The sequence below is a fragment of the Gymnodraco acuticeps genome, unplaced genomic scaffold (genome assembly GCF_902827175.1).
Source record: "Gymnodraco acuticeps unplaced genomic scaffold, fGymAcu1.1, whole genome shotgun sequence".
Lineage (NCBI taxonomy): Eukaryota > Metazoa > Chordata > Actinopteri > Perciformes > Bathydraconidae > Gymnodraco > Gymnodraco acuticeps.
Window position 1 is genome coordinate 1,741,649 of NW_022990341.1, and position 17,291 is coordinate 1,758,939.

Below are 17,291 nucleotides of genomic sequence, written 5' to 3' on the forward strand. Positions count from 1 at the left end.
TATACCATTTTGTACAATAATTATAATGAATAAGTTCAAACTTACAGCTGATTAATAACGGTATCTAACTTTAGTTTTTATTATATCAAAAACTTGTTGAAATGCTACTGTTATTTTTTACTGTCCCCAAAAAGCGCATCGGCAGTCTCCAGGAATGCTTTTCACAACTTCGCCGTCTTTGAAAGACTTCATGTGTTTCGCAAGAACGTGACTGACACGATAAGATGCTATGGTAGCAGCCTTGCTCTTGTTGTTGGGCCTGGTGAAAATGGACTGCTGTGCATTTAGCTGTCCTTTCAGGCCCCTCCCCTTTTGGGAGCGGAGGGCAGAATTAGGAGGGAATTCCGTCTCGTTGCGTTTGTGCTCCTAAATTACTCTTCTTCGATAAAGCCACGCTCGCATTGCAGATGAGACAGATGGACTTTGAATTGGAATAGATACAAAAATAATCATCCTCCCACTCGGAGTGAAAATTATATATTTTGGGCTTTTTTGCTTCTGCCATAATTGCGGTCTTGTGTGTGTGCGGACTGTCACTCCTGTTGACACGGACAACGTCAGCGAAATAGTGCCCACTGCCCACCAGCCACGCCCCGACACATGGGGTCACGCCGGCCAATCACAAAGCTTTGATGCGTTCAAGTGCATTATTCTGGCACAGGAAGATTATGTCATAGGACATTAACGATAAAACCGAATATTGTTGTTCTATTTTTAGACACATCTCGCGATCGACTGGGAATCTCCCCGCGATCGACTGGTTGGGCACCCCTGGTCTAGGCTCTAAGCCAATAGTGATGTGTACAGAAGACGATAAAAGCACATTTATGGCTTAATATTTTACAGATTACTTTGATTTAGCTTTAAAAGAATAAATTACCCAAAGCTTAGTGTTATATGACAAACCTTTGACACCGAGATAAGGTTTTCATGTCGTCCACTTTATTGACATTTTGACTCAGACTACCTTGTTAAATATTCTGTTTATTCACAAAAGCAGATACATTATAGTTTACATTTTAATTTTCAACATACAGCAGATCCACATATGGATATTTTAAAACCATGTTCTCTTCACAATACAATAATTGAAGAATATATCAGTCAGGTAGGACTTCATTTCACCGAGTGGAACAGTTTGTGTGACACCTAAAGAGGACATGAGGGAATTCATTAATACAAAAATACAACATACAGTTAAAAGCAGAAAAAAGTGCAATTAATGTTGCAAGTTAAACACAATTTTGCTTTAAAATGACAGCTAGTAACATATGGCACACATTTCCCATCTATGTTGGTGTTGGACATGGAGCTGCTGTGATGCAAGTCACATTTCACACACACACACACACACACACACACACACACACAGTACTTAGCCGTTTTACATTTACTGACAGGCCGCATACAACTTCACGGCGTATACTGCCCGTACATAAGGCGTCTGTTCATCTTCCTCAGACATGATGGAGTTGACTGAAGTTGTCTTTTTTGTGCTCATCATGTTATACAGCTAGGTAACTGATTTATTTCAGCCAACTAGGGATTTGACACAAATGTGGAGCCACCAGTCGAATGCAATAGCAATGCTAGTTCAGAATCGAAGGCGGTTAAGAAGCCTTAAGAAAAGGATTGGACGACGGAATGCACGCGCTATGGCCATGTTTCGCCGTAGGATGGCTGAGGACGATGAGCGTTTTCACGCCCTAAGAACAGCAATGGTAAGTTCAGTAAATCACAATTATTCATACTATCTAATGTAGGATTTGTGGAGTTATGTAGAGCTAATGTAGGATTGTTTTTGTGCCTTTGTATGTGTTCCAGATATGCGAATACTACGGAACACGTCGTGTCCCACGCTCTCTCTACCTGGGGGTGAAAAGGTTTGCGCGAACTAGGGACTAGGCCCAGATCCTTTTTGGTGTGAAACCAAATCCCCCCCTATCGGCTTAGTTCAGGGGGAAAAGTACTCCGGTGTGAAAGCGCCTATTAACACCTCTTGTTGTTAAATAGCAACGATGTGCAATATGTGGCGTGCAATATATATGCCGTTAAAAACTGTGCAATATATACCTGGCTGCTAAATCCTCAGAACTGTTACACGGTGTGTATTTTTGTAAAATGTGTAACTTTTTTTATGCATGCTTTGGCTCTTTTCTGCTGTAACAATGTACATTTCCCCTCTGTGGGACTAATAAAGATATTGATAGGTACTGATCCTGATTAGTGGCTGATCTGAATGACAGAGCTTAACAGGGGCCTATTTTAATGGAGCTTTGATGCCCCCTGCTGACATTATTAATGTATGCCAAGTTATTGCATGACTAATAAAAAGCACCTCCTGAACCTTGGATTCCTGGTGTTGTATTTTGTTTTAAACTTACACAGTGGTCCCGAGCATGCAGGAAGTCAAACAGCTCCTCGGTGCAATCCTCCGCCGTGGAGGACCGGGAGCCCACCCTGGTCTCACAGTCCTCCAGACGCTCCTGAGTGTGGACGCAGTGCTCCGTCTCTGCACACTTCAGCCGCATTGTTTCAAGAGGGTCCTGAAACAGAATACTCAGAAATAAGAATATGTACCTCGATTAGTGCCCTTCAAAAGGACAGGAATTCAGTAGATGATCAGTTTTACACTAGAGCTATAACGGTTTGTGGAGAGAGTTTACAATGGTGTGACAAGGGCAGCATCAGTGTCAAGTCAAAGGCAAGGCGAGTTTATTTATATAGCACCTTTCAGCACACGGCAACCCAAAGTGCTTTACAAAATAAAATAAAAGACATTTAAGAATAAATACAGTAGAAGCACATTATAAAATGGCATTTTAAAAAAACAGGCATTTAAAAAGCAAAGATGATAAAATAAACACAACAGGTACAAAATACATGAATAAAAGCCATACTGCAGTGTGAATAGGAACACCTCACTCAAATGCAGCATCAAAAATATATGTTTTTAGTCTTGATTTTAAAGTATTAACAGTTGCAGCGGACCTGCACGATTCAGGGAGTTTGTTCCAGATAGTCGGGGCATAAAAACTAAACGCTGCTTCGCCATGTTTAGTTCTGACTCTTGTAACAGAGAGCAGACCCGTCCCAGAAGACCTGAGACTCCTGGAAGGTTCATACTTCTGCTGGAGATCGTTAATATAATTTGGTCCTAAACCATTCAGTGCTTTATAAACCAGCAATAGTACTTTAAAATACATTATTTGGTAGACTGGAAGCCAGTGTAAAGACTTCAGAACTGGACTGATGTGATCCACTATTTTAGTATTAGTGAGGACTCGAGCAGCGGCGCTCTGAATCAGCTGCAGCTTTTTAATGAGATCTGTGAAGACACAGCAGTCAAAGTGAACTTTATTGCCGATCTTCCAGTTTGTGTGTACAGACAGAGATCGACATACCGTTTCCCACAATCCCGAATATAAAAAACAAATGTATATAAATATATACAAATATGTGTGCAAATGTGTATATACATACAGTCAAAGACACATTTTTACATGTGCACACATTAAGACCTAAATAAAGCTCTACCATTAAAATATATGTGAATGGAGACACATAGATCAAGCTAACGCGCTTTGACAGCTTCACCCACATGTCATATCGCTGTAATAATAAATGTGTAGGTGATTTAAATGTTTAAATATAGCCATGGTGGAACTAATTGAATAACAGTTGTCTCGAGACCCACCCATTCATTTTTGTCCTCTGTGGTGCACATTGGTTTTTGGTCCATTACTTTGAGGTTATACATGCCACAGCATTAACTCCAATTGTACTCTACAGAGGACATCCTGGGCTTTTCAAACATATGACATATGTGGGGGTGTGGCTTTGAAAAAGAGAATTTCATTGTATTTCAAAATGGCATCCATCAACACAAGCACTATTTATAGAAAGAGAAATGGTAAGTTTGTAATTTTGTAATTACCAGTGTTGTGAGGTCAATATTTTTAATTAATTATAGTAAGGGAACATCTTAGGAGTTAGTGTAATGAGTTTCAGAGCAGTGTAATCATGATTTGACCTAAAACTAAATGTTTTTATGAATATCCTCTGAGGAGGACATGGGGATTTGCTAACTTTTTATTTCCCCCATTTTACACGACACAAATGGAGTCTACTATGGGCCAAAACTAACACATGGGTTTCTGTAGGGTTCATGGCAGACGGATGCAGTGGGGAAACATACATCAAGTGCCTCAAGTGTATCTCTGCATTTCAAAAAAGGATGGAGTACTACAAAAGAGGGCTCAGTATGTGTTGCATTGAGTTGTTGTGCTCTAATGTTGTCCAAATGTACTTGTATGTTAATGTTGTTTGTATACTATGCTTTGCATAATTAACACCCGATGCCCTCTACAAAGGACACACAATAAAACAAAAATAAAAATATATATGTTTTAGTTTGTGTTAGTCATTATGTTAATACCACCCTCAAGACTTGTGTGATCTAAAAAAAAAAGGGAATTTGAAACCTTTTTCTTTCTGGGTCTCAAGAGGATATTGTGATCTGTCCCTTATTGGGAAAGTGTTTGATCCGTGTTTTTATAGTGTAAAACCGAAAGGGTTGAATGATCCTTGTTTTTATCAGAAAAGGGGGGGTGGCACAGGAGAAGTCCTGATGTGACCCAGTGTCTGTTTATTGTTAGTCATGTAAGAGGGAGAACAGGAGCTCTAAACATTGTCGACAGCTTGAACACTTTTTTCTTTAAACACACCTTTGTGTTTCTTACGTTTGTCAATGAGTTATTGTTGTTACCCTTACTCCTTCCAAATTAATGATCAAATATATCAAGTCAAACGAAAAGAATGCAAGACATGTGATAAAAGGCTTGTGCTGATCTTTATACAGAGAGCAGCTATAATGTATTTTGACAACATACCACCATGTCTTCCTCCTCTTCTTCTTCTTCTTCTTCTTCTTCCTCCTGAAACAGATATAATGACCAAATCAATCACATAACTCACTTCCAGCCTTCAGACAATTATTAATGTTATCATGAACTACACATTCATCAACCACTAACTACAACGATTCTGCTGCATTAATAATAAGCATATTCATGTTTCTGGACGAGGATTGAATGTTAAAGTTGGCTAATGTTAACACAAGCTAAGTGTTGATACAGCTTAGTTATTAGCCTGCTAGCTAATATTACCAGACGTTTCTAACATGGCATGGCAGAGCTGTGTTAATTCTGTCAAAGGTACTAACATCCTCGGGCTCTCCGTTCATGATCATCTTCTCCTCAAAAACCATGGTTTTGATGTTGTTGTCCTTAAATGACCGGCTGTCAGAGTTACAGAGGACACAGCAGGTCACACGAGCAGAGCGGTTAGCTGACAAGTTAGCAGAAATTAGCCACACAGTTTCCGGTTGTCGGATTTTCAAAATATATTTCCTGTAATAATCCATAAACTTGGTTTTCCGTCGTGTTCAGAGGAGGGAGAAGTACTCAGATCTTGTACTTAGGTAAAAGTACAAGTACCAGAGTGTAGGAATACTCTGTTACAAGTAAAAGTACCTTCCTCCACTGAGCTTGCTGAGGAGCTCAAGCTCTCACCTATATGGAGGACGGAACATGACATATATGTAAATACATAAATGTATGAATAAAAACATGAATACATAAATAAATACGGCAATAAATGAATAAATACAGGAATAAATAAATAGACGAATAAATAAATAAATACATGAATAAATACATCAAATAATAAATAAATATGGAAACAAATGAATAAATAAATTCATAAAGTTGAGAATAAAACAGAACACACATTATTATATATCTTTAATATATTTGTCCGGCTCAGTCAGTAGGGGCTTGGACTGTGAGCCGTAGGGTCGCCGGTTCAAGTCCCCGACCAGACCTAAATATGGAGTGTGGATTGGTACTTGGAGAGGTCCCAGTTCACCTCCTGCCCTTCCGTGGTGCCCTTGAGCAAGGCACCGGACAACCCCCCCCCCCCCACTCCCATTGCTTTGTACAATAGCTGCCCACTGCTCCTAGTACTAGACTCCTGGTCAGAGCCGGCTCGACCCATTAAGCGACATAAGCGGCCACTTAGGGCCCCACAGCCACTAAGGGGCCCCCTAGCAAAAAAAAAAAAAAGTGTTTTAAAAAAAATATATAAGTCTCAGTACACCATCGCCGTGATAAGTATGTTTAATTTATTATGTTAATATGCCTAGATTGCCTACTCTCAAAGTAATGTATTATATTATTGAGTCAATAATATAATACATTAACCGTGCTTTACCTGAACCTCATCGTGACACTAGAGAGGACGGCAGGAATGTAATTTCCCGTGTTCAGTGAATGCAACAGAGGCAAGACACCAATACTACGAAGCAGGATTTTCGCTTGGCCGGCTAACTTCAGGGAAAACACGGGGTTTCCGGTCCTACGAAGCTGGTTCTTTTTTTAGCAGGCTAGATCTCCATGGTAACTTATGCTGTGCGGCTAACCTGGTCGGGACCAGGTTAGGTTGCAGGCTAAGAGCTCAACTCAGTGAAAGCACTGCCTGCTGAGTGCTGACCAATCAGAGCTCAGTGTGCGGAGTTTAAAGCTATCAAGTCATATTACAGGAGAAAGGAAATACAGTTTAAACTGCCGTTGCAGGAAAGACGGCCGGCAAAAATCACCGACTGTGTGAACGTGAACATTAATAGAATATCACCTCCCATCTTCAGAGCAATCTGACTATTATAACATTAGCGTTAAGAAAGCTTACTTAAATATCTGCCACAACATAAGTAACCGGATCAGAGTAACATTAAGTACAGTCCGCGGCATATCACATCATAATGTATCATATATTTCCTTATCTGAGTCAGCTGAGCCGTATCTGGCCGTGCAACACTCACAGTGTCACATACTGTATGCAGAAGTATTATTTTAAGCAACACATTAAGTTGACGAAACACTCGAGACAAATGTAATTAAAGTCAGATTCACTCGTGTCTTAGACGGGGCAGTGATATCATAAACCTGTTAATGTACGCATTCAAACACTTTTTCTTTTACCAGCTTGCAGGTGCAACTATGTGGCTTTTATCCTGGATAAAGTGTTTAAAGGTGGGGTAGGTAAGTTTCAGAAACCGGCTCGAGTGCACTACAATTTGAAAGTACACAGCCGAAAAGAATCCACCCCTTCCTTCAGACTTCCTTACAGAGCACCTCCTCCAACACACATGAACGCGCACATGACGTCAGCAGACTGGTGAAAGTGGCCGCCTGTTGCTGGCGAGTCATTGAAGTACTGCTGCAATGCACGCCCAATGACGGCACGCCCAATGAGGGCACGAGATACATTTGTGCGTGCACGAGATGGAAGGCTGACAGACAGGGCGGCAATCCAATCCGTTTAACCGGGCCGGCTAAACGGATTGGTTGTACTTTTTACAGTATTACGGCTTCCACAGATGAAATGTTTTTTATGGATTTTTTGTCAAAGCACTTCAGATATTCATTGCTATCGGGATGTTAAGAGCATTCTATGGAATATAACAAAAAGTGTATCTCGAGCCGGTTTCTGAAACTTACCTACCCCACCTTTAAGTCATGGATGTTTAAAGTTTAACGTCTTCATATTTGTCTAATTATATAGTTGACTTTTCATTCAGGAAGTATGACGCTGCGCTGTCAGTACGCTTGTCCATGTTTGTGATTGGTCAAATGCTCCAAATACCACCCCTTTCATGTGAACGTGCACCTAACTAGATAGGACACGGCTGGCTTGAGCGATCCACTTGATAACCAGCGTCGTAGTGCAGTTTAGCGAGAGCGCGTATGTTTTGGATTAGGCCAACCGGCTAACTCAAACATATCCAGGTTAGGTTGAACCAGCTTCGTAGTACAGGCCTCAGACCAACCAGAGAGTTCAATGGAAATAAACATCTGTCTTATTGGCTGACAGGTACCTATCCTGTGAGCTGTGACAATGTTTAAAATAAACTGTCAGTCGGACTCAGAGTTTTTGAAGATGGACATAAGAAAACATTTTCTTAAAAAAGACGACAATTCTCAAGTGGTGGCTCACACAACAACCCCAGAGCCACCACTTGAGCCAGGTAAACAAGGTATGTAAATGTCAGTAAACTTCCAAGTTATGCGAACATGTAAGCAAAGCATAAATTACAGCTACGTTGACGTTACTTTGAATCGCGGGGGTAAGCTAAACCATTAGCAAGTAGCTATAGCTAGCCAGATATATTAAATAAACACTTTGTCATACAATCTAAATGTAATGTTTTTTAGCATTACGTGGTGATTTCAAAGAAAGCTCTCTGGGAAATGTTGACTTACTGTTCGACATGAAGCTAGAAGCTACCTTACAGTACACAGTTGATACTGAGTCCTGTCAGTTAAAGTGTTTCATAGTTAGCTTAGCTAAGCATCAACCTAGCACTGAAATATATGGATGTTATGTGACAGTATTTCTGAGAAAAAGTCAGCTGAAATGGTGGCATAGTTGGCACTGCTTTACGTGTCAACAGCATGTTTGAACGTATTTGCAGCAGTAAATGTGGCTGTTTGGCCACTGACGTTGCCATAACAACATCTGAATTTAAATGTGCAACCTCTTTTTGTGACAGATTTTTGCAAGAAATTATAATTCTTCTGAATGATATTCCTATTGACAGCTAGTTTCTATGTGAACATTATGAGATGGACAGCCAGAGAGAATAAATGAAAAACAGTTGTGAAATACTATATGACAAAACAAGAATACAGTTTAAGTGATTTGTAAAATATCCATAAAGAAAAATCTGTTTATAGTTCTGTTTCATATGGGTGTTGAGAGAGGTATCCATAGATCTCTTCATTTTGCTCTCAAAGTGCACCAGATTGATGCTTTTAACTTCAATATTTAAAAAAAAATCTTCCCGGGGGAGCATGCCCCCGGACCCCCCTAGAGGAGGTGAGGACCCCCCTAGAGGAGGTTAGGTCCACGGTGTTTACATGCTTATTTATACAATATGTGTGCTTATGCTGACATCATAAGACAAAAGTTGGTTCCGTGTTGTGTGTAGTGAGAACGCGCTAGAGTGAGGGGGGGGGGCAAGCCAAAGCTCGCTTAGGGCCCCCAAAAGTCTAGGGCCGGCCCTGCTCCTGGTACTATGGGTTAAATGCAGAGAACAAATGTCACTGTGTGTGCTGTGTGCTCTGCATGTGAGACCATTAAAGAGGGTTTCATCCCTCCAATTCTATTATATTTTCTATATTTCTACATTTAAGTTCACTTTGTCCAAGAAGAAAAGTGGTGGTTTTACTGCCCTAATAACATCTGTTTAAGGTATAAAGGCTTTTGCATCAAGGTTTTTTTTTAAAAGTGTATTTAATTCATATTTTCATTACCTTGTTTTTTTTGTTTTAGTAAAAACTTTTTTTTAATATTAAATATCTTTATATCGTTTTTTTAAGTTAGTTTGTATGATTGTATGATCTATTATATTATTATTTATTTATTTCATTATAATCATTATTATAATTATAATAGCATTTGTTTAATTTCATGCATTTGTCTCCCTGTTATTATTTTTCGAATTATTATTTGATTGTTTTTGTATATAATAATAATACTAATACATTTGATTTATATAGCACACTTTAAAAACAGCGTCATCTCAAGGTGCTTCACAAAGCTATAAGGAGAACATAATGAAACAAATAAAAATAAAAAGATATCTAAGGAGCATATTGAATAAAACATTCAAATAAAAATGTTAAAATAAAAATAACTAAATATAGTAAAGGACAGTATATATTTAATTTATATTTATTTATTGTGTTTTTTATCATAATTGTTTTATTATAATTATTTTTAATGAATGTGTTATTATTATTTTGTATGTATTTATTACACATTTGTATTATTTTTTTTAACTATAAGTTTTTGTATTAGTTTATTATTAATGTTTTGATTATTATTTATTTATATATTATTCATATGTTATCAATATTAATCATTTATGGGCGTCCCCCATAGGTTGAATTAATTCTTAATTTCTTTATACAAGACATTTCTCCAACCCACATTCCCACTAAATTACTGTGTTGATGGTGGATGGGGATTTGATGTGTTTTATTTTGAAGTCACAAACGTCTGCCAGACAAACGTGGATTGTGAACTTCCTCTTGACCAAAATTATGCTCATTCCTGCCATCGCGTGGTAAGAAGAGTACTGCTTCGAAGTCAGGGACACCACAGACACCACTGTCCAGAAACAGTCCCCTAAAGCTGGGCATACACTGAACGATTTTATAAAATGTTGTAAATTCCATATTATAATTCTACGAGTAAGTGACTTGCAAGAAGAGAAAGATTGTTGTCCCAGCTTTGTTGGAACAGTTTTGTGGCAGCCAGGTGTTCTCCTGTTGTTGGAAACACTGTTGTTCAACACATGTTAGTGAGGTAAATATTTAACCTGTTTAGCCCTGAGCCTGTTTTTCAGGTCTCAGGCTCGAAAATGACATTCCCAGAACAAATGACCATATCTTCCCTTCTAAAAGGGTTAAATTATTAATCTTTTTTCTCAAAGTAATGATAAACCTGTGAGTTGGATGTAGAAGAGTCAGAATCAATATAGATGTTTTTTATTTTAAAGAAAATTCAGATTGAACATAGTAAAAAACTGTATATTATAGTGTCCGTCCAAAATTTATTTTTTACTTATAGGGAAAACTACCCTTGGATGATGGTAAGGTAGACTAAAAGCTTTAGGAATCCAAAGTACAACATATAATAAGTACCCTGTATCAAGATTGATGCAAAACAAGTGACATTTGACCTTTTTAGAGAGGTTTAGCAAAAAAAACTCCACCTCTGAGGTGATTTGGGTGGAAATGGGGGTTTTACCGTTTCTTTGGAACCCATTGGTCGATTTTGGTGATTGACATCTCTTTCTGACCGTTAGAGCCAATAGAATCGAAGGGGAATCTCCCCACTCACACACAGTCTAAAACAAAAAGGTGTGGGTTTCGCGTACACAGTTTTGCACTAGAGTGAAGCTGTCTGTAGCTCTGACTTCTAGAAACGGAAACGCAGGTTTATTGTTTATGGATTATCAGAAATAATTTCAAAGGGACACAGACACATTGGATTAACCTATGGATTAACTTTAGCAGCGTTTTTATCGTTTTAATGCCATTGAAGACCACTTTTGACCAGACTACGACACAGGTGAGCCATGTTAGCGTTTTTAGCTACCTAGCGCCACATGTTTTGATGTCTGTTCTTGTTATTATCTCCACGAGTTCGTATAATTGAGTGATAATGAGGGTACCCTTCGATTCTGTGTCACCTCACGATGTGAAACGATGAGTTGGATGTGCAACAAAGATAAATAATAAGGTTTTGTGAGTGAATTTTCGTTAGCATTTTTCGCTCGTTGCTAATTCAGAAGCTCAGCGTTGACACGCACACCATCCCTCTGTCATGGAAAACTTCCCACATCAAACCGCTGCCCAAAATGCCATGCCCAAAAGAACATAAGGACTACAGACCAATAGCCCTCACATCAGTGATTATGAAATCACTAGAAATAATTCTGCTCCGATTCCTTATCAGTACAACACAAGACAAATTTGATCCATACCAATTTGCCTATAAACAAGGGTGCGGTACGGAAAATGCTGTGGCCACTTTGGTTCACATAATCACTAAACATTTAGACAAACGTAACACTTATGCAAGAGACCTCTTCCTAGACTTCTCATCAGCATTCAACACAATACAAGCAGACATCTTGGTGTCAAAAATTGCCAAAATGGAAGTAAATCCATACCTGATTTACTGGTATGCTGCTTTCCTCACCAGTAGAGAGCAACTTGTGAAGGTTAACAAAACCCTGTCATCTGCCATCACAACCAATGTAGGGGCCCCCCAGGGCTGCGTGAGTTCAGCTGTGCTCTTTACTCTCTACACTGATGATTGTCATACCAACACACCAAATCAATTAATCATTAAGTACTCTGATGATACTGCAATAATATCTCTGCTCAGTAACACAGACGACCCTGAGCTGCACCAGGGTGAAAGACGTGCCACTCATTTTTTTCTGTCCCTGAGGTTTGAATAACTTAAAAAATGTGAACATTTCACAATAAAGTTATAATTTACTTTAAAATATAATTTTCTTTGGGCCCATATCTTAAAATACCTGATTTTGTTACGTTTTGAGATAATATTGAGAGAATAAGGGGCAATATTGTCTAAATGGTGTAACCATAAAAATGCAGTACCAAGAATATAAATTGTTGAAAAAATGTGTAATAATGTTCTAAACAGCCTCTGAAATACATTGGCATAATCTTAAACAAGTATTTTTTAATACCAAATAATAATAGAGACACAGCAGTTCTGAATATTTCAATTAACATGGGGAATCATGTCTGCTAAGTCAAACTTCTGGTATGTCTAGTGGTGTAACCACCCTTTTTGGAGCCATTTTGAAAATTTTGAGCCAGAAGATCATGTGACATAATGTGATGTCAAACAGAAGGACCCCTGAAGACTCCAACTGCCACAAGTCAAGGTTAGTAACTCTCTCTAAAATGTGACAAAAAAAAGCATTTTCAGGTCAAGGTCAAGTATGATTAGAATACATGTCAAATGGTATGACCTCAGTAAAATGTTAATAAACATAGATGATCATAAAATATTCAAATGAATATGAAAAATAGTTTTAAATATTTAAATCAAGCTCAAGTGTTTACATAGTCGTCCACAATAATGCCTGCAAATGTTGGTTTAAATTTGAAATGTCCAGTGGTGTAACCGGGTTACTCCATTTGACCTCTTCCTTCATGAGAGTAATTTGATCAATGTATGGACAATAGTTCTTCTTTTGTAAGTTTATTATTATTATTATTATTATTATTTTTAATAATAATAATAAGAATAACTTCAAAATGATTATTGTTGTTATTGTTAAAATGATAATAGGATGTGCAGCTTGAAATATAGTCTAAAAGAACTTTAAAATCTATAAATCAAATCTTTTTTTGTTTCACATTTCTATAGAATAATGCATGTAAGCAAGCAGTATGTAGATGGAAACTTGTGTGTGTATGCAAACAACAAACTCTCTCTTCTTCTAATAGATGCCTCTTACAAGTAAAGAAAAAGTGGCTCGCCACAGAGCGCGGGTTAATGCGGATCCTGCTGCAAGGGCAAATTACCTCGCTAAAAGAGGGCAAAGGTACACTACATAAACACACACACACACACACGCTTCATGAGAAAGCAAAAATATCAGTGATGTAGATCTCCTAAAAGGGTAGTTTTAGTGAGAGATGTGAAGTTAAGATGGAAGATGAATTAAGGCTCTGGACATGGGACTAACAGTTGTATTCATCTTTTCTCTTAGCTATCAAAGGAGAAAGAGACAGGGAAAGATCACAAACATCCCAGTCGCAGATCTGTCCAGGGAAAAACAGGTGCAGATGAGGAAAAAGTGGAAGCAGTATCAGAGGCAGTACAGAGAGAAGAAAAGGGTGCTTGCTGAAGTTTTGAACCTTACTCCTCCCTCACTGAATTCAATAGAAGATGACCAGCTTATTGGCCCTCCAGAGCCCATAGTGGTTGCTGCTGATCATGACTATGTGCAGCCAAGTTTAGAGAGACCACAGGCATCCTCAACTCCTGTGAGGGCAGTGCAGAAAAGTACCAGCAAACATAAAGCAGTGCTGAAGGAAAGGGAAAAGCTAAGGTTTGAGCTCATCAAAATAAAGAAGGAACTTAAGAGTGAAAGAATGAAGGCAAAAAAGCTGCAGCGGAAAGTTGATAAGCTCAAAGTGAATAAAGGAAAGGAAGTAAGTGTGAGAAACACGAAGAGAGACAAAAAGAAAATTGCAGAGGAGAAAAAGGAGAGGGTTGTCGGCTTTCTCTGTAGAGATGAAAATAGCCGCATGCTGTCGGGTAAGAAAGACACAGTTAAAAAAAATAAAATGAAACGCCAAAGGAGAAACGCCATGAAGCTGCATCAAGTCATCTCCACAAAGCCAGCCACAATTCTGTACAGAGACATTTCATGCTTCTGTTCGAGACCAGCAGCCATTTGCAAATGTTACAATCCGTCGACCGTAGACTTCAGAAATGTGTCAGAAGTCCCAGAACCACCCAGGCTGAATCAGAGAGGCAAATTCATTGTTGTGAATTATGAGGGTAAGCCTTTTGTGGGGCAAATCGTTCAGGTTGTGGGCGATGAGATAGAGGTGAGCTGCATGAAACAACTGAGTGCAAGGAATGTTTTCACCTGGCCCCACCCACCCGACCTCCTCTTCTACTATGAATCTGATGTGCTCTTCATGATCTCCGAGCCAGAGCCTGTCAACTCCCGCCATTCCCAACTTACAACAGAAGACTGGAACAAATTCCAGACTCAAAGCCAGGATGTGTAATCCTTGTGAACTTTTCTCATTGAGATATGGATGTTTAAATTGTCAAAATCTCTCTCTCTCTCTCTCTCTCTCTCTCTCTCTCTCTCTCTCTCTCTCTCTCTCTCTCTCTCTCTCTCTCTCTCTCTCTCTCTCTACAATATTGTTGTCTTAAATTTGATTGTTGCTATGATGAATAACAGGTATGAATTGTTCTTACTCATTTCCCTTCAGAAGTGCCATTTTTTTGGACACTAAGCAAAGATTGTACTGAAATCAGAGGTCAATCCGTTTCTTCATTGTTAAGAGTATTGTTTTTGTGCTATGGAAAAAAAATATTTTAGACTATTCACATTTATAAAAATAAATAAATCATTTTTCATTCAATTTCATGTGTCAATTGCTTGTCATTCTCTGTATAGATAGTATGGTCAGTTGGTGTAACCGATAAATGTCAATTGGCGTTGTTGTGGAAATAATTATCATAAGACGCCAATTAGTAACATACAGGACAAACCTCGATGTCTGTTTACCTTCTTTAAGGACACAGGCGGCTTAGCCAATAATGTTATTGTTCCCATTCTGTGACCGGTCAATACTGGGATACAGATGGTCTGTGTTGTGGGTACACTGGGACACTTCCTTCTCTGTATTTGTGGACTCCAAGGTAAAATCTTCGAGGTCATAAGTGTCCGAGGCAAGTAGCTCTGTGTTCCCACACTGTTTAGGCTATCTCCTCAAATATGTTGTTTACTCTCTGCGAAACCAGTTAGATGGGCTGGCAAGAGAGAGGCTCTCCAGAATTGACGTGGCAACTCTACCGTGGAGTCAGAACCTCTGACTCTTGGATTTGTGATGTGAATACTCTGGTACCAACTCCAAATAAATCACAGTGGTTTGACCTCAAAGCTCCGACTCTTCCCGTGTCTCCTTCCTGAGTCGGTGACTCCACTGCATGCTACACAGAAGTTTCCTCTACAGGCGTAACCAATGTTTCTTATAAAAAAACTGATATGGCACAAAAAAGTTACTATGAATATGATTCTAGCACTCTTCTACACTGAAAAAATGAAATTTAAAATTATTTAAAACCAACTGACCCAAGAATAGAGAGAAAATAGTAATGTCTACGGCATACTGACTTGCTCAGTACAACAAAAAACGATATTATCTAAGTTTAGAAATACAATATTTTAAATATACTTTGAGATGATATTTCATAATAAATAAATTATTTTCATCAGTATACTTACATAACTTCTAGGAGGGTGAATTATTTAATACTTGTCATGTTTTGTGGTTACACCATTTGACAATTTAATGGGACTGTGATTCTTTAATTGATTAAAAATGGTAGAAATGTCATATAAAACACTATGACACCAACAGAAATGCAAACTATACATTTATACAAACATCTAACATGTTGTTTTAATAAGTTTAAAGCATATTTTTGATTTGGACATCATACCAACCCTTATTTGTCACTGACCCACCAACAGGCTGTAAATCAGGTGGTCGAGTGGACTGATAACAATGCTCTTGAGATCAACACCAAGAAAACTGAGGAAATCATTTTTGGCTCACCATCTGACTCCCATAAAGTCCCCATTGTCATCCATACAGATGAGATCAAGCAGGGAGTTTCATACAAATACCTGGGTGTAATTATTGACCATCTGCTGTCATGGAAGGATCACATTTATTATCTGTGCAAAAGGACAAAACAAAGAATTTATTTTCTCCGCCGTCTTAGGTCTTTTGGCGCGAGCAGAGAAATTCTTCTGTTCTTTACATCTGTGATCATGTCCATTCTACAGTACTGCAATACTACCTGGTACAAATGTCTGTCAGCAGCGTTAAAATCAAAACTACTCCACCTGTTAAAGATCTGCTCAAAGATTGTTGGTCAACCCTGTCAGAGACTCTATGACTCAGCCTATCATAACAACCTAGTGAGGCTGTCCAACAACATCATCTCCGACCCAAACCATGTTCTGAACAGTGAATATGAACTGCTACCATCTAATCGGAGATACAGGGTCCCACGATTCAATAAAGTCAGACTGAAGCACTCCTTTGTGCATCAGTCAGTCCTCACAGTAAATACAGAGCTAAATCCCAGACCAAATGCACGCTGAAGGCTCTTTGAGCATGTTTTTCTCTCACTGATTGTGCTGTTATGTTAAATGTTTGTGTTTCATGTATTTGTGTATGCATATTTGTCTGTTGATGTTGGACATGGAGCTGCTGTGACGCAAGTCAAATTTCAGACTTGATCTGACAATAAAGTAATATCGTATCGTATCGTATCGTGGGGGGGTTTTTGAAAAAAAAATTAAAATGATCAGTTAGATGAGTTTCTTCCCGTTACATGGATATAAAACATTCATAGTTTATTAAATGAACATGCCCTCAGACACTGTTTCCTGCAAGATGTTGCGGCAGTGCCCCGGTACCGGGGTCTCTCGGGCTTAACAGGTTTTAAAAGATTAATTCCAAGTCTGATGTAAAGTTGGATTGCCAATAAAACCTCAAGATATTATGTAAATGTAAAAAAAGGGACAAAGACGAGTGAGGATCTTGAGGGTTGCTAATTCATGTCTTGTTATACCAATTCAATTGATAACAAAGTTGTCATGTCTTATGGAAGCCAGAAATAATAGTCTCATTCCCATAAAAGACTGTCAGGAAGTATGATGGTATACTCTTTGCTTGTTGTTAGGAAGAATGTCGGTAAACAAATAATAATGTTTTGGTAAGGAATCAAAACTTAGCTGTCACACTTTAGTTATATATAATGACATTGCACTTTGCCTTATTCACAAAGAGCAAATGGTGTTCCCTACTTCTCAATAACATTTATTTTTTGTAATAAAGTCACTGAATACAATT

The 17,291-nt window shown here is 38.5% G+C and overlaps 1 protein-coding gene across 2 annotated transcripts; it reads right to left on the reverse strand.

Annotated features, from left to right (window-relative positions):
• Positions 1–920: 920 nt before the first annotated feature.
• Positions 921–5,379, reverse strand: LOC117550898 (cytochrome b-c1 complex subunit 6, mitochondrial). 2 transcript variants are annotated; one of them, XM_034223472.1, is made up of 4 exons: positions 5,225–5,379; positions 4,893–4,937; positions 2,385–2,546; positions 921–1,149 (listed from the first exon to the last, which is right to left on the reverse strand). In XM_034223472.1, exons 1-4 carry the CDS (start codon positions 5,267–5,269, stop codon positions 1,117–1,119), a joined length of 285 nt encoding a protein of 94 aa, XP_034079363.1. In that variant the 5' UTR covers positions 5,270–5,379; the 3' UTR covers positions 921–1,116. The 2 variants fall into 2 exon arrangements, with proteins under 2 accessions (XP_034079363.1, XP_034079364.1); XM_034223473.1 differs by having other exon boundaries at positions 4,893–4,934; positions 5,225–5,371.
• Positions 5,380–17,291: the final 11,912 nt, after the last annotated feature.